This window comes from Serinus canaria, chromosome 5 (genome assembly GCF_022539315.1).
Source record: "Serinus canaria isolate serCan28SL12 chromosome 5, serCan2020, whole genome shotgun sequence".
Classification (NCBI taxonomy): domain Eukaryota; kingdom Metazoa; phylum Chordata; class Aves; order Passeriformes; family Fringillidae; genus Serinus; species Serinus canaria.
Window position 1 is genome coordinate 52610138 of NC_066319.1, and position 18037 is coordinate 52628174.

The following is an 18037-nucleotide window of genomic DNA, read 5'->3' on the forward strand; positions in this document are numbered from 1 at the left end:
GCAGTAAAGAAGTCTCACCAGACAAGTATTTCATAGGAATTCTCTGAATTAAGCTTATCAGGGATCAGGCAGCAGCACCCTTGTGTACTTGGTGTTTGATTGAGGAAACACCAAGTTCTGGGAAGTCCATTTGCTTTTTGGCTCAGTGTAGGAGCCAGTTGTTACCTGTGGCTTTCCTTTCCTATGAACTTCCTTGCAAACTGTAATCACTTTGTGTGTTTGTGTCTCAGCAGAAGAATGATCAGTGATTTAATAAGCATCTCATTTGATTGATCTCACCAGTACTTTCAAGTATATTTTGTTTTAAGCCTCTCCTTTTAATTGCTTAGTGGCAGATAGCAAGATATACCTGTAGAAACTCTTCTCCCAGAACTGGTGAATATAAAAATCTAATCTTATGTTAAAGGATCTCTTCAAATTCAATTTGAAGGTACCAGAGGGAGTACATCTGGTGGTGTATGGGCTGTAATAACTGAGATACTGAAAATTTGCTCTTTCCATGGGCACTGTCATGTTATAGTCATTGTCATCTCTACAGGACTTTATTAATAATTGAAAGGGAAGTGAGCAAGCAGATTAATCTTTCCCATAACCAAGTTTTCTGTTTCTTTTTCTGCACCAATTCTGCATGGAGAAATTAATAATTCTGGACTGGCATTAATGCTTCTTATACACTGAAATATTTTGCTTGTCCTAAACCAGCATGGGGGGCAGTTGCCTGCTTCCTCAACTGACTGTTTTCAGGTTGGAAGCTTCCTGCATTCTGTGTTAGAATCCAAGGTGCAGGTTAGAGGATGATGCCTGCACAGGTGTGCACTGGTTGGGTCAGTTGTCCTGGTCCTAACAATGTTTTTCAGAAAGTTAAAGCAATTGAAAAAGCAAAAGTTGGTCTCCCTTGCTGATAGTTCTGTAGACGTGTAGCTGAATTTTTAGATGCATCTGTGTTGGCAGGAGTGACCAGCTTTTTTGAAGACTAGTTATCATTGGGGGGTTTATTACATACTAGATATGAAAAATAAAAAAGAAAAACCTCAAGCAAGCTCCAACATTTAAAGGTAATTACAGTGTATGGTATAGAGTACCCAGATGAATGGTTATTAAAATCAGTAGAATAACCTTTCATCGGGGTGTACATTGAAATGTTCTCTCTGCAGCAGGTCCTCATGGTTCAGGACAACTTCCATGTTTAAAAAATAAAGATGAAGTTGTTAAGGTCTTTTAAGATGGTTGTTCAATGTCCCCATCTTAATTTTGTTTTGGTTTTTACTAAGGATCATAACAGATTTCAAATGGAGTTTGTCAGTTTGTTCGGGTGGGGCCTTCCATTGATGCTTGGGTCACATCAGTGTTCATCTCAAGTTTGCTGAGGCCCAGAATTGTTCTGTCTCTGCAGACAGAAGTCTCACAGCTGTCCTGTTATCAGTTCCCCAAGCAAACTCAGTTATGTTTCTTTCAGTTTAAGCACAGAATACATGTCTTGAAGAGAAAAAACCCAAACCACTGTTCAGTACTTGCAGCATCTGCTAAATGCCTGTATAGCTGTCAGTTCTTAAATTCTGTGTGGTGATTGTGGCTAACACTGGATCACCATTCACTTCTGGGATCATTTTTTTTTCCAGACATTTTTTTTTTCCAGATGTGCTTAGGAGAGAGTAAGATGTTGCTGTCCTAGAAATGTTGTGAAAAAAAGCAGGATTAAAAAAACTTATGTTTTATCAGTGAACAAAATTATATCTACAAAATTAAATTGGTTTTCAGCAGGTGCATGAATATTGGTGGCTGTTTCTTTGCTCTGGTTTGTTTATGTGTGTTTTTAAAATAAGATTATTAATTGAATTTTGGGTTAATGATTTCTTACTAATACAGTGGGGCTTGTACTGCCTTACAGAGGATTATTATATAGGGTTCCTACTTTTTGAATTGTATGTGCCTCCCTCCTTATTTATAAGCACTAATAAAAATTGCTTTCTTCTTTTAACATTTTAACTTTTCAAAATTGCAGTTGTTTCTTTGAAAACCTGATAGAGGTGAGAAGGTGATGTTGCTTTAGCAGGAATCTGCTGCTACTGGGCTCTGTTTCCTGGCAGCTTGAGGTTTCTTCCAGCTTTGGTCAAATCACACACAGCCGTGGATGTCTCAGTTGTGACATGTTTGTGCCAGAGGGAAGCCAGGCAGCCTTTGTGCAGAGTTGCTGTGGCAGAATGCTATATATATATATATGCATTTTTCTGGGGAATATATTTAGAACCTTGACCAAAAGTATTTTAAAAAGGACAGCTAATATTTCAGAGGGGTGCTGCTATCAAGTTCTGGTTTTGTTTGTGTTTGGTGGTGCTAAGTAGGTCCTTGAGCAGTGATTACCTTTCACTGCTGCATTACAGAGTCCAGATAAAAGAATTTTTCCTGTTGCAGAATGTGGCTTTAGGAGAACTCTGTTTTTTAGTGCCTTACGAAACTATCATAGTGAGCTGTCCAGCTTTTGGGGCCTTTTTTTAGTGTTAGAATAAGTTAATTTGTATTCCTTGACACTTTGAGACAATTTGGGAATGCATTGAGGAATGGCACAGAGCTAAGATGCTGTTCTGCCTGCTTCTGCCTCACTGCTGTGTGAGATTGTTACTTTTCCAGAGAAAGAGAGCTACAACTGCAGTCAGGTATTTAGGCTGTAGCCTTTATTTTAAAGTAATTATTGCTTTTCTAGAAAGAATAATAGAATGCTGTCTCACTGCTCTATTTCTTAGAGAAAAAATGACAAAAAGAAGTATAGGGTTTTATTACCTGTATGTTTTATTACCTGTAAGTATCCATTTCACTGTAATACCTGGTGAAACCCATTTGAAATGGAAAGCTTTTCTATTTTTGATTTCATTGTGCTATGAATATTTCAGCTATTTGTTTAATTGTAACTTGCAGAATTGTTGTTTACCACGGTCTTGTCCAGGTTTTCTCCTTCTGCACCTCCAGACCTGTTCTTTTGTTCTGTATGGTCAAATTGACTGCAGACCTCTGAGCAGAAACTTAGGCTGGCACTGCAAGTTTTTTGTTCTGTATTACCCAGTGCTAATGGGGACTAACTTCTGCCAAGAGACTGCAGAGTGTAGTAGCACACAGAAAGGTCATTATGGTGCTTAGCAGATTTTAATGGCCAAGTGGTAGAAATATAATGCTATTCATGTCAAATTACTACAGGTTATTTTGTACTGTCAATCCAGTAGACTTTAAGGGAAACAACCTGGGTACATGAATAAGGCATATTTTTTCAGTATTGTAAAAAATTCTTTGGTGTGCAGGTAGAATTGGCAGTTGTAATGCAAACTGCAAAAATCCAGTTTTCTAAATTAAGAGACAAACTTACAGAGTTGTATACATCCTTTCCACTGATGGTAGTTAAACATAGAAGCCATGTTTTTCAGAGTTGCTTCCAGTAAAACAGCAGTTGCATAAATACAGAAGATCTCTTCAGTCTACTAATACTAAAAAAATATTTATTCCATGAATACTTGAAGGATGTGGTTCACATTTTAGAGAAGTTAGGCTTCCAAATACTGTCATCATAATCTCCTGCTGGTCTTTTCCTTTCTCTATTGAAATGTTACTCTTATTTATTTTTATGCTTAGGTATTTCATTGTCTCAGTGTGAATCAAGTGATTCAATTTCTGTACCAGTAAGTAAGTGTAAATATTTGGATATGCCTACAGCCAAACACCGGGAAAAGGTAATGTCAGTTTACTTTCTCTCATGGAATAAAGCTGAAAATAGTGTTTTGTTGTGGCTTTGAGGTGTTTTTTTGTTCGTTTGTTTCTGTTGTTTTTTGAAAGGTAATTTCTGTTCCTGTTTTAAACACTGTACAAAATTTCCAGGTTTTTTAAAAAAAAATTGCATCAAATTTCTTAGAGGAAGAAATGTTGCTGTTACACTTTATAGGTATTCATGTAAAATATTTCCATGGGTGTGTGCCCATATTTTTTTCTGTCATTTTCTAATGCACTGTAGGATTCCAGTTATCTCTGATAGAAAAGATGGCACAGTGTTCTAAAGAAACTTGCTTTGTGGCTTGCAAGCTGTTGATATTTCAAATCTATTTTGAGTATACTTATGAGTTTTCTTGAAAAATTGTTTTAGATAGTGTCTCTCATACAAAACAACTCAGTTGTGGTTGTGGAAGGAGCAACTGGCAGTGGAAAGAGCACCCAGATTCCACAGTATATTTTGGATTATTGCATGAGCCGCTCTATGCCCTGCAACATTGCTGTTACCCAGCCTCGCAAAATCAGTGCCAGCAGCCTTGCCAGGTGGATTAGCAAGGAAAGATCATGGACACTTGGGGGATTTGTAGGATACCAGGTATGAGGAAATCCAAGTTGTATTTAAAAATGCATTAAAAAGTACTGTGTATTATTCCTTGATTACTTTTAAGCATATTTAACATGCTGAACAAATGTTAGAGAATCTGCTTTTAAAGTGGAATTACTGGTTTTTATCTGTCTCCTGCTAAATGTTTGTAATTAAATCAACCTGTAAATTTGAACAACTGTAAATCCTGGTGGGGACTCCAACAGAAAATATGTGTCTGCATCAGACACATCTACATTATTAATCATTGAAATTGTTGCAGGAGAACTATGTTCTGTGATTTTTCCTTTCACCTCCTGAAGTAATATACTTTATCTGTTTGACTTTACTACATTTACTTGTCAACTCTTTCAGAACTTTATTGCATCTATGAGCAGGTTCTTTTGTAAACAATCTGTTGTTCTTTTTTAACATGTGAAAAACTCAAACTAGTTTTTCCTCTTAAATCTGTCTCTTCCTTTTGTTTTGTTCAACTCAGCTTCAAGCTCAGTTCTGTCCCTCCATGTATAAACTTGATGCCACATTCCTCTTTTGAGACAGGTCGTGGTGCTTTGATCAGCTCCTTGTCAGTACCCACACTAAGCTGTTGTGATGGTGGTTTCATTGTTGGGTAGACAACAGCTGTCTCTGGATGAGCTGCTCTGGTTCCTCAGGCCAGTGGGTTCACACTGGTGTTGACAGTGGGAGGGATGTTCATGGAGAACTGTCTGCTTCTGGAGCCCTTTGCTCAAAGCAGTATTTGCTGGGCTCTTCTTCCCTCTGCTTCATTCTAGTTCTTGTTTCTTCCTTTCTTTCTTGCACTTAGGGTAATGTGTGTATGTTGGCTAGTGCCCATTTAGAGGTTTCTGTTTCTTCCTAGGTCTGCAGCTTTAGATTGCTTCCTAATATGCTGCATGTGGTGCCATTTATGTGTGTTAGGTGTTCTTTGTTACCCCTAAACCTAATTTTGTACAGTTTTCAGATCTGGAGGGGTTTGATTTTTAACTGAGAGTAACAGAGCTGTTCATAGCATGGACTCTTACGTGTCAGACTTCTGCTTCATCTGTTATCCCATACATGTTTTCTTCTGTGCCCCATCATAAACATGACAGCAAAAACCAAAACACCAGTGTTATCAACATTATTCTCATACTAAACCCCCAAAACACAGCATTGTACCAGCTACTAAGAAGAAATGAGCTCTGTCCCAGCCAAAACCAAGACAGTTATCTATGTTGTTTGTTTCAAAGTACTTGATATGAAAAGACTTTGTTGTGATTTTTGATACCTTGAATTAATTAGTCATAAATTAGTAAATTGATTCATTAGGCTATTGAGTCTCAAAGACTTAAAATGATACTGTGCTTCCAGACTGTCTTTGGGACAGAGTATGTGGATGTGCTGTGCTTGTTTCATCAGCACTTGTGTGAGCTGAGCAGAAACAGAGGGGAATGGTGGAGTGCCCATGTGTCTGCTCTGGGCTGATGGAAAGCTGTACATGGTGGTCACAGCTCTGCCTGCCTGGGTAGGTTACACCTGAGGTAGCTAAAGGTCCACAAGTATATTAGAAATCAAAAATCTGTTTCATACTGGGTTGTAGAACCTTTCTCTCAGGAGTAAGTTGCCTGGTCTTGGTGATAACTTAAACCTCTTTCCTGTCCTGTCCTGTAAGCAAACTACATTTTGGCACAATCTTTTTCTTGCTCTTAACATCAGTGGAAAGGATGGTGTATGCATGTACCTTTAGAAGTCTTTGAAGAATTCTCAGTCTAAAATCCCCAGCAAGGAATTCTGTCCCTTCATAAAACTTAGGAGTTTTAAATGTTTTGGAAATTTCTCCCAAAGAAAAACCAGTTAATTGGTTCTGGTAAGAACACTTGTGTATGGAGACTTGTGCAAGTAGGAGTATATAATTTTGATGGCTTTACACTGTGTTTGATTTTGGAGTTCTTTCATGTGCATGCTTCTGTAACCACAGTAAATAAGTTTCCAGCTAGTGTGTGTTTTTCTTACTGTTGTTAGTTAAGTTTAGAGAACGTTTCGACCAAGGAGACGAGGTTGCTGTTTATGACAACTGGAGTTCTTCTTCAGAAGATCGTTTCTGCCAGGAGCCTAACTCAGTTCACACACATTTTCATTGATGAAGTAAGTTGATGGAATTAAGTTTAATTTTCAGATTAATAAAACCTTCTCTTTTGTCTCTTACCACGCAGGAAAAGAGAAATGCCGACATCTCCTTTTAGAGATATTTTTATAAGTTGTCTAATGTAGCACTTGCTGAGATAGGCTTGCCAGCATTCCTTTGAGCACCAAGTTTGGAGTTCAGGGTGTGGGGAAGGTTTTTGGGAGTCCTTAATTTTTAATGTGGGTGCCTTGAAATGTTTTTTTGAGATCAGTCTTGTGGAATTCAAGAACCTGTCCAGCTAGGCCTGTCAGGAGGAGGCAGCTACTTTTCACTCACTTGGATATTAAAATGTCTTTATTCTTCAGGGGTGTCCTGAAAAACACCTCTGTGAAAGAGTTCTGTCTCCTGGTTGTGGATACAGTTCATTCTTGAGGATTCATTATTGTTGCTGTCACTTCCCTAAGAAGCTAAGGAAAATACACTTGTAGTTTGTAAATTTTTACATGTGTATATGCTTCTTTTATGTGGAAAGCAATATTTGACTTTTAATCATAGTCAGATGTGAAATTGTGCTGTCACAAATCATGAATGTAAATCTCAGGATTGTAGGATGTACAACATCTTGGGATGTAGGGATACAGAAGAGGACTTAGGACTTGGGGTTTTTGAGGGGTTGGTTTGGTTTGGGTGGTTTTTGGGTATTTTTTTGTGTGTGTGTTTTGTTTTCATTTGTATTTTTTATAAGTACTTTTTTTATTTTGATCCTGTTACTGGTATTGTAGCTGAGAGCTACTTTAATTCTTGGATATTTGAGGATCAGGGAGACAGTAGTTAGTGTACCATTAGAGTATTAGAAAGTAAGAGATTGTCAGAAAGAAGAGGATGAATTAATGAAAATTAAATTGTGGATAATGTCTTCCAGGTGCATGAGCGTACAGAAGAAATTGATTTTTTGCTCTTGGTGACCCGTAAACTGTTGTGTACAAATTCACAGTCTGTAAAGGTGGGTTCAAACTGAGTTTTGCTTTTTTTCTTGTCAGAAAATTTTCACATCTCTTTTATCTTTGAAGGCCCTATTTTAAAGAATTTACCACAAATTACTATGTTATTACTTTTTACCAAAATATGTTTAGTTTGCCACTCCTCATAAGTAAGCAAGCTAAGGGGCATTCTTTTCCTGGCTGCTGTAATGTGTTCTGAGAGACTTCTTTTTTTTTTCCCCCTCATGTTAAAATGCATTAGTTTCTAAAGCCTGCTTAAGGCTAAAAAGGCACGAAGAATTATGTATTGGGTATTGAGGGCAGTGCTTATTCTTGGTTAAAATGGTGGCATTAACTCCTGGAAATACTGAGCCTTTTTGTGTAGGTGGGACAACAAATTTGAAGAAATAGCAAAAGACCAGAAATGCTGTACTGTAATTTCTGGGCAGAACTGGTGGTAAGATTTGGCTGAGGTTTTTCTCTGCATGTTGGGCAATTCTGCTTTGTACTAAAGCAGAGTTCACAGACATTTAGCATGACATATTTAGTCTTTGGGGTCTCATAGTAATGAATTCTTGAGATGTTGGAAATTAAGAAAAAGTGATGGAGTTAGGCTAACTCAGTATCTTTCTGTGCAGCTATTTGGGACTGCAGATACTTTGTGAGACTGTATGTCTCTTAAGTGCTTCAATGTAATGGTTTAATGTGATTTTTTTCTTCTTCAAAATAAAGTGTAGGTTGACTGGTTTTGTTGCCATTGGAAGGAATGTTGTGTTCTTATGTGCAGTCCATCACATTGATTCAAACTTGGTCTTTAGGTCTTCCAAACATGCTGTCACTGAAAGTGTCCTTTCCTTTGGCATAGAACATGGCTGTGCACTTCACATCTTTTAACTTTTTATCCCTTTTCATGCTGATTTTGATTTTAGAGAAAATTCTTGTCTTTAGATTTAGAGACAGTTATGTGAAACTATTCAGCCTTTTTTAGCACTTGGCTCTGCCTACAGAGAAGAGCAATAATTTGATCAAACTGAGTTTGTGGAAGTTTGCCCTTTATTCTGATTATTGGGTTGGTTTCAGTGGCAGGAATCCCTACAGGCCCTGTCATCTTTTCTGTTAGAAAACATTTTTCTTTAAGACGTTCCTGACAAATTTTTCCTTTTTCTCTGTAGTTCCATTTCAGTCTCTTGAAATTGTCACTGAAAAATTTTATCCCCTTTATATCAATCTCTGCAGTTGTTTCTGCAGATGACAGTTTTTTAATATTGTACAGATCTGAGAGAGACCTATATTTGAGACAGTGGAGGGCCTGTCCCTTTGAATTTTTTTATGTTGAAGAAGGGGGAATTCTTGATCTCACTTGCTGGCCTTGAGCAGAGTGGAATGGGCTATTCAGTTTGAATTTATATGTCTCCTACTTCATTCCTTTTCATCCTCTTCTGAAAAAACTGTAAAAGAAGGGAACTTTGATGTGGCAAATTCATTTAGAAAACGTAAGGTTCTCTTCTCTTTCGTGAATCCTTCCTGGATTCATGAAACAAAAGGGTGCAAGGAGCCCTATTTAAGAGAGGAAATAAAACATTTTTAAAAAACAAAAAATAATAAAACATTTCACATTTTGGTGTGAAATGCATGTGAGCTGATAGTTTACTGGTTTGGAAGTTGCAGACCTCAGAAGCAGCAGGTAATTCAACATTGCATCAACTAACAGGAGTTAGTTGGGTGATTCTGATGTACTGAGGACAAGATCTCCCTGCTGAACTAGCCAGTTTAAATTATGCTGGATTTTCTGGCAGGTGGCTGCTGCAGATTATTATTTTTAGATCCCAGAGCAGAAGCTGGATTGTTTTGAGGTTGATCTTGCTGGGATAGGGTTGTTGAAAGAAAACCTGAGACTAAGAGTGGCTCTATTGGGTCAAACCAAGCAGTGCAGTTTCCATAGTGACTAGTAACAGTTCTTGGTATCATCTAGTGGGCCTTTGGACATGTCTGTGTTGTACAAGTGGTTTTGGACTGCTTGATCTTGAGCTGTCTTCTTTGATAACCATCTGATCTGATGTGTTCATCTGCCACGTTGGTGATTCGTGCTTGATGTACTCCTGAAGCAAAAATTCAACAAACTCTTGGTTCAGTTATGTGACCCTTCAGGCACTCTGTTAAGAATCTGTCACTTCTTTCCACTTTGGAAGGATTCCACACAGATTAGAATCCAGACTGCAAGGATTGTGTAGAAGAAGAGGTAGTTTAATGTTCCTTGCCTGTAAGTGCAGATTTAGATTGGATTTTGTTTGGACAGCCTTCAGAGAAGGTTACATTTAGCCTATTGCCCTGGCATAGGTGAGTCACTATCTCTTGAGCCATGAGGCAGTCCATGCTGTAGTGGGACAGATGTCATATATTTGCAGAATTATGTCCTTTCAAATTTTTCCTTTCAAGATCATTTTGGAAAACTTCATGGTTTAGCCTGCCCTCTGCATGTGCTCCTTGTGCCTGAGCACAGTGGTACAATGCCCTCTTCATTAGTTTGCCTTCCTGTCATTTTGGAAGTGGGATGCTTTTGTGTTTTACAGCATTTCTGGTTTGGGTGGTGGTGACACCTTTATCAAGAGTACTGTATGGTTTTGGTTGAATTTTCACCATGTTGTCTGCCCTAGGCATTCCAGCCTGAGCCATTCTCTTACAGGTGCTTGCCTCTCTCCACCTGCTGATTTGGGTATCTTAAGCATTTAGTTTGATTGTCTTATATATATTTAGGTTACATACTTGCAATAATCAGAATTAGATCATTTAACATGAGGAAGAAATGGAGAGTCCCATGTAACAATTTGTGTTAAAATTAGTGCTTTACATCTGCTGTACATTTTTTTAACAGATAATATTGATGTCTGCTTCCATCAACTCCAAAGAATTAGCTGATTACTTTGCACTTCCAGTTCATAATGGTTTGAATCCAGTCTGCATATTTAAGGTGGAAGGGAGACCTTTTGCAGTTGAAGAATATTATCTTGATGATTTGAAGGACATTTTTGATTTACAGGTATTGTAAATATAATTTCATTTCTTTTGACATAATAAGAAATTGGAATAGTCAGTTGAAAACTGACTATTCCATTCCAACTGACCATTACATATGGCCACTTTTACATTGCAATTCTAGGTAAGAACGAATAGATGATGATAAATCATCTTCTTATGAGCAGACTAGTTTCTTTCATGAAACAGAAACGTTTCAGTAGGAGGAGGCATTTTGTTTGATAGTTGCATTCAAATGAACAGTGTAAAAGAGTGTGTGTAACTCAAGTAACATAAATAGATTTACAGATCTGTTTGAATGTAGGTGACAAAATCAGAATATTTCCTGGAATGTAGGTGACAAAATCAAAATATTTCCTGGGTTGGTTCATGTTGTTTGGTATCAAAGGCAGAAAGTGCTATAAAATGAAGAGAAAACAATTATTTTTTATTAGAACTTTGATGTTATCAAGTTAGCTTCTCTATCAGCTGAGGCTTTCCTATTTTTTCTGTCCTGGTTCTTTTATATTTTTTTTAATAGTGCCAGATATGTTATGCAGTAGTTTTGAACCTTTTTCTTTTGTAACCATGTAAGCCACCATGGCAATTGTGTAATTTTGAGTAATGAAAACATGTTAAAATAACTGATACCTCTCAGATCCCTGGAGGGCTGTGCTGGAGAGCTGATTCTCTGATGCTCAAGGAGAGTAGGTGCTGGTTGAAGATAGGTTTGCTTATCAGTCTAGCTTATAAACTGCACAGAATCTATTTTGTATATTTTGTTTTTAGAGTTTCTGACATTATAGCTGGTATCTCTGTTGACATCAGATATTGAAGGAATGAATGTAAATATGTGATCTGTTTTCTGTGGTTTTGTAATAGGAGTTTATTTTGCATTTGAAAAACAGCTGTGTAGGAATTCACTTGAGTGAGCTCTTTCAATATTATGGCTCAAGGCAAAATAAACAGGTTAAAGCAGAGTACAACAAATGAACTCAGGCTGTATTATGATATCCAGTCTAAAAATAACTGGGACGTGGGTGTAATTATTGGTCAGTTTTGATAATGCTAAACACTGTTAGAATGTTATTACAGTGAAGGAGATGGGGCATGCACTTAAAAAGTACCAGTGGGGGGAACACACTGTTATTATTTAGCTTTCATCCATCAGTTCTGCAGAAAATAAAATAGCAAAATAAGATAAGAAGCCCAGAAGAAAATAATTTCTTATGCTGTACACAAAAGCAATGTGTGTACATGTTGGCATTGATTGTGCTTTAACACAGGCAAGGTAAAATAAAGGCTGTCAAATATTGAAGTTGTAATGCAAACAAAGAAACAAACTCAATTGCTTATAGCAGTTGGCCCATCAGCATTTATACATGAGGACCACAGACAGATAATGGGGAGGAGATTATGTAATACATGGGGCTTTGTTAAAGATTTTTGATGATGACAACAAAAAGATAACCAGGAAATTGAGTAAGAAGTTTCCTTCAGTCAAATTTGATTTGTCATAGCTGCACTTGGAGCTGAATGTCAGCTTGCACACCTTTCACCTCAGAGATCACGAACAAAGGAACTGCTTTCAGTGCATAGCCCTTTTTATACTTTATTTTTTCTATGTTTTTTATTTAATGTTTTCATCTGATTCTTTGTCTTGTGTTATCCTATCTATAGCCATTCCATTTTTCAGCAAGATGAGGAGAGTATGTTTGTCCAAGATGTTTCTTGTGACTTAGGGCAACAATAGAAGCACATAAGTGCTCTTGATTTTCTTTTTTATAAATAATATCTATATTAAAAAATGATGAAATTTAATTCTAAAGCACTGATTCTTGGTCTGGATCTTGTTCCTTATGGTGCTGTGTGTGAGGATTTTTCCTAATACTAGTTAAAATTAAAAAATTAAAATTGTGTATCATCCTAATAAAATGAAAGTAGAATGTGAATATTAAGACAGTTACTGGGTTAATGCTGCCATAGGGAGGCTGAGGCACATCTTTCATCATGCTAAAATCTAAATCAATTAGATGACTGCCTAAGGTACAGGCTTCAGGCTTTAATTCTTGGTGGTTTATTTTCACCTATAAAAACCTGTAAAATTTACATAAAGGATCACAGGTAAAAGTAAATGCAGTCATTGCTCTTTAGATAAACAGAATTTTTCTAAGTTTACTTCTGAGTATTCTTTAATACATCAGAATTCTTCCATGAATTCTGATGTATTAAAGCCAAGAGCTGCAGAGCTCTTGTCTTTAATACATCACTCAATTCTGCATGTGATAATGTTTTAAAACTGTGCTTGAAAATAAAAGTTTTAGGGGTAGTTTTGACTTGAATAATTTGTCAGTTCATTGATGCTGTTGTGATTTAGAAGATGAACAAAAATGCCAGTCATTTTTTTCTTCTGTATGCACGTTTGCAGTAAACCCTCTGCTGTGGCTAGACAGACTTCTGGCTGAATCAAAGATGAAGCTTTCTACTTGAATTACTTCATTTGTAGGAAAGAATCAAAATAAGGGAGAAAGAAGGGAGAAACATTTTTCAGTGCAGCACTGGCTTACCCTTGCCCAGATACTGGGTCATTTATAGGTGTGCTGCTTAATTTTTGAGCATAGGCTTACAAAAAACTAGTTTATTTTTCTTGTGGCATAATGGGCTTGGTAAACATGATGTTCTGGATGTTTAACAGAATAAAGATTTTGTCATACCAGCGACCTCTAAGCCCTGAGGAATCATTGAAACACAGCTTGCATGAAAAATGCATGAAAGCTCTATCTATAGGCAATTTTCAAGCTAGCTGTGTCAATATTTGCCTTTTGTTCTGGATAGTGGTAGAGATATGAAATGCAAATTTAAGAAATTAGGCAAAATGCAAAAATGCTGCCCATTTTTGGCTTGCAAAGGTAAAAACTCCTTTATGTCCATGGAAGAAGAGTCAAAGTCCTGGTGGAAGGTAATGAGCTGCTGTCAAAAGCTGTTCTGGTTATGTTATTTCAGTCAGGTCTGGCTGGGTTTTGGATTTGCTGTTTGTCACATTGTTACCTTTTATTATTGATGTGGAAGCCTTGTCCTGTTAGAGAATACTGAAGGTACAGTCAGTAGCAAAATTAAAAAGACAAATTTGACAGTTATTTAAGCAGGGATAATATAAACCAAAAAATCTTATGTTGGAGCAGCCCAGAAGAGATAACTTGCTTAGATTTTTTTACATATATTAGGGCAAAAATCACTTTGAAGATAACAGTCAACTATTTTTAGGGTTTCTCCTGGGTTAATCAAGCTGAGGACTGAGGTTGGAGTAGCAAATGCTAATGTAAATCAGTGTTTCCAGATTGGTGCTAGGAGCTGTGCTTTTGTGGTTGTTATGAGCTCCTTTACAATGGGAAACTGGTAGAAAAATTGCTAATTTCATTTTAATAGTTTAGAAAATTAAGTGATCTGTGATTTTAGCTCTCTGAAACCCTTGGTTCAATAAAGAGTTTGCACTAGAGTGAGGAGAAACTCTGAGAATGAAAGGTGAGCAATGATCAAAAGCCATTTTCCTACAAGAGAAAAACATGTAATGCTGTAGACCTTTTTCATAACAGGTCGAGTTCATTAAGCATAAAACTGAAAAGTGATTAAGTTACTGTCTTTTCTCTGAAGACTTGATGGTTTGTGTTCTTAAATACTATAGCCCTGAGTTTGTACAGAATGCTGGAAAACAGTGTAGACAGAATCACCATGGTTCTGTTGAGTACAATAGAGCAGTAATTCTTTGACAGGGTGTGACCAAAACCACAAAACCCATTTGTGGTTTAAATGCAAAAACAATTTGAAGGAGAAAGAGGTACATGGTGTATGTGCAGGCAGGTAGAGAGATCTGTGTAGTAGCAGCTGTGAGAAGCACTTGACCTTCCCTGCACAAATTCCTCCCTGTCATCCCGTTCCCATGAGTTCTGATCAGTTCCCATGTGCTTGACACTTCAGGATAAGGAGCATGTCCTGCACATGAATGGAGGGTGGGCTGCTGCTTAAGTAGGTAAATGTCAGAAGTATTTCTTCAGCATTAAAATTGTAGGATGCTTGAAGAAAAATGTCTGTTTAGAAGGTAATGAGTGCATCAGATGAAGTTACTTCTTCTGTACTGGATCAGTTTGAATTGCAAGCACTTGAGAAATTGAAAAATTTGTGTGAACTTCAGCCTTTCAGCCAGTTGTACTGTGTTAACCTCATTACCTCCTTCTCCAAACAGTTTCATCGTCAGAGCCTTGGGCAGCCAGTGATAGAACAGAAAATGTATCAGGTGGCAGTGTCTCTGATTCAGTCATTTGATGAGCTGGAAAAGAGGAGCAGTGGGTAAGATGCAGTTCAAGATCTGGAATCAGTGGCTCCTGGGGAAATGAGAAGCTAATTAAGCAACAGCAGAGTCCATAGTTATTAGTGAAAACTTAATTTTTACTTGCCTCTCTGCCTTTATTTTCCATATTTGTTTGATTTGTACCCAGTGTTCCTAAAGTGCACTTCATGCCCTGAAGCATGAGTGACATCAGGGCAGCCATGTCATATGGAAAATATATTCTTTACTGTAGACCAGAGCTGAGGAGTATTTATATCAAGAATTATATAAATATAAATTATACTATTTTATATTGTAGCCTAAAACATACATTATTACATGGGAATAAAAAGGATAAAAGCTAGACATTAATTTTCACTGGCTGTTTAATGCCTTAATGTCATGTGAAATTACTAAATAATGGATTTTGCTGCTCTGTGTTTTGTAAATTGATGTTTAGTATCTGAAGATGTAATATTACATCTGAAAATGTAATAAAGTTGTTACTGCTACCACTTTTGTCTAACACTGTGTTAAGTAACCTAATTCTGATTATTTTCATTGCAGAATTCATTCTCTTTCATTTTGAAGAGAAACACTAAATTTATTGCTTTGGTTCTAGTCTTTATATCTTTCATTTTTCAGAAACCATAGTTGCAAATAATGGTTGAAATTTCATTTCTTCAGGAAGTTTAAATAATGCATGCTACAAAAAGTGTGCACTTCTGCTCGTTCTTCCAGAGTAAAATAACTTGGAGTAATGAGGTAGATTGAGACTGTAAGACTAATGAAGCTGTGTTTTCTTGTTAGGGAGAAAAAGACTTTCAGTCCATTGGAACGTGGCAGTGTGCTTGTGTTTTTACCAGGCAAGTATAGTCTTAGTAGCTTTCTTTTTTGTTATTTGTCATCTGGTGAGCTTCCTGCTGGCACTTCTTCCAGGGATTTATTAAACACGTACTTAAATGAGGTCTCTTTGGCCGTTTTTTCTTGGAAACTGGTTTAATTGTGGCAATAATTGGGAAAGCTGTGAGTCAAAAATTAAGATGTTATGTATTTTAAAAATAATAAAATTAATTCTGTAGTTAAAGTACATAAATGCAGTTGCTAAACTTTTTAATGCAATTGTTAATTATTGTATGAAGCTCCTAGGATTCTTTTAGAGGTGTTTCCTTATCTGCATATAGTGTGGTCTTCATTTAAATTGTTGTAAAAAGTCAAATTCCCATTTTTCTTTCCATATACATTGGTTGGTGTGGTTGGTGTGCTCAGAAGTACACATGATGATGTAGAGGTGATTGATCAGAAAACTGACAATACATGTAGTCTTCTGTAGAGAGCAAAACCTAAGTTGTCCTGCACAGAAATTATTGTAGACTTTTGTTTTGACTGCCATTCTTATTTAAACTTGCTAGCTGGATTTTAGAGGCCTGGAGAGTAGTTTTCCTGAACATCCTAAATCTGTTACCTGGTGGTTTCAAGTATTCTTTTCCTTCATGAGCTGAACATTTGCTAGTTGAAAACTTGGAAGAGATTTGGTTGTGTTCAAGTGGAGAATCACATTGAAGTCTAGGCTAGCTGTTCCTTGGACATAGTGAAGTCTGTCCCTACCAGGACTTTCTAATTCTGTAAGATGTTTATGAATGTCATCTCCCTACTGTGTTGAGCTTAGGCATGCCAGGGCTGGGGCTGGAGGCCCAGCACACCAGCTGAAAGATAGCCTGCACTTGCAGAGCAGCTTTCCTTGGAGAGTGCTCCCCACTAGCTAAAAGGCATTAGAACTGCCTTTCTTGGAATTACCTTCACTATAAAATTACTGAGGAGAAGGAATTACTTCATTGTGTCAAAGTAATGCCCATTCCAGTTAGTGGTTATTAAAGTAGGGAGACCATATCTGTTGCCTCTGGCCTCTTGATATTGGTGTTTGTCTGGTGTGTTTTCAGGCTTCATTTCAGTCTGGAATTACTCCTTAGCATTTTCAAATCCTAACTCTTTATCTTTTACCTTGAGTTGGTTTTGTTTTGTTTGTTTGGTTTTTGGTTTGAGGTGTTTTTTTTTAATTTTGTTTTGTTTTGGGTTTTTGGGTTTTTTTTGTTTAAATACATTTTGTAAATTTGTGGAAACCCATATGGTAATAAGCTGGTACACTCAGGTTTGTGTTTTACTTGTTCAGTGTTTGACCTTGTCTGGTTTTAAACTGGATACTCAAGACTGATCCTGAACACCCCTTGATTAGCAAACACCTCTTGAAATTTTCCTCACAAATGTTCTATACAGAGCTAGAGAAAAGGGGAGACAAGCCCTAAGTTTACAACATGGCAGCTGAGGCAGAGCTCTGAGTTGTTTTTACACAGTTAACATCCACATTTAGGATGTTGATTTGAGATGCCTTTTTTTTTGAGTGCTAACGATTACATAGCATTTTGAACCTTAAAAATAACACTCCCACTGACTTGTCAAGTTGAGTGTGCAGCAGCAGCAGCCAGAAGGAGCAGTGCTGTGCTGAGGATGCCAAGTGATTTTTTTTCCCACTGTCTTGTGGAACTCAGTGATGGGGCAGAATCTGATTCCAAAAGGAGTTGCAGCTGTCTCAAGTAGGATGCCATGGTTTCCCTTGTAATTGTCTGTCTTGATCAATGCTTAATTTTATTTTTTTTTATTTATTTTGGTCATGCTAAGTCTGATTCTTTTTAGCTAAGTATTCTTCAGTACTCACCTCTCCTTTGGTTCCAGAACTTGCCTCTCTGTCGGTAACAGGTGATACACAAAGTACCATGTGAAACTGTAGAATAATTTACTTAACATACATGCATGAATATGTTCCATATGATCTAATTTTATGTGTTCTGCTGGTGTTGATCTCATTTTTTTGTCTGTTCCATATTTTCTTCTGCACTTCACCATGCCCAGCTCTCCTTACTGTCCTTGTGTGTTTGCCAAGCAGGTTTGTGTTACTAGTTCCCATTTCATTCTGAGACCTGTGTCTCCTGGTGAGATCCTTGTGTTCTGTAGGTGTCATGGTCAATCAGCTCTTGTCACTTCTGCAACTGGTCAGCAGATACTGCCTGCTGTGTCTAGTCAGTAATCACTAGACTGATTAATAATTACTGTTAACAGTGATGATGCAGAGTCTGCTCTGCCAAACATGAATCAAACTTCTTTTAGTTGTTTTTAATTGTAAAAACAACCTCCATGGAAGTCCACTGTGGGACAGGTTTTTGAAAATGGGGCATTTAGAATTCCAGTCTCAATAAGAAGTAAGCTAA

At 37.2% G+C, this 18037-nt stretch overlaps 1 protein-coding gene across 1 annotated transcript in view; it reads left to right on the forward strand.

The window, feature by feature from the left end:
• Positions 1-18037, forward strand: part of TDRD9 (tudor domain containing 9) — a 67246-nt gene that overhangs the window by 20357 nt on the left and 28852 nt on the right. The window contains exons 4-10 of the mRNA XM_050974928.1: positions 3619-3716; positions 4124-4345; positions 6356-6478; positions 7381-7461; positions 10311-10475; positions 14691-14794; positions 15585-15728. Of these exons, the coding sequence (XP_050830885.1) occupies positions 3619-3716; positions 4124-4345; positions 6356-6478; positions 7381-7461; positions 10311-10475; positions 14691-14794; positions 15585-15728 (937 nt within the window). The remainder of the gene's footprint in view (positions 1-3618; positions 3717-4123; positions 4346-6355; positions 6479-7380; positions 7462-10310; positions 10476-14690; positions 14795-15584; positions 15729-18037) is intronic.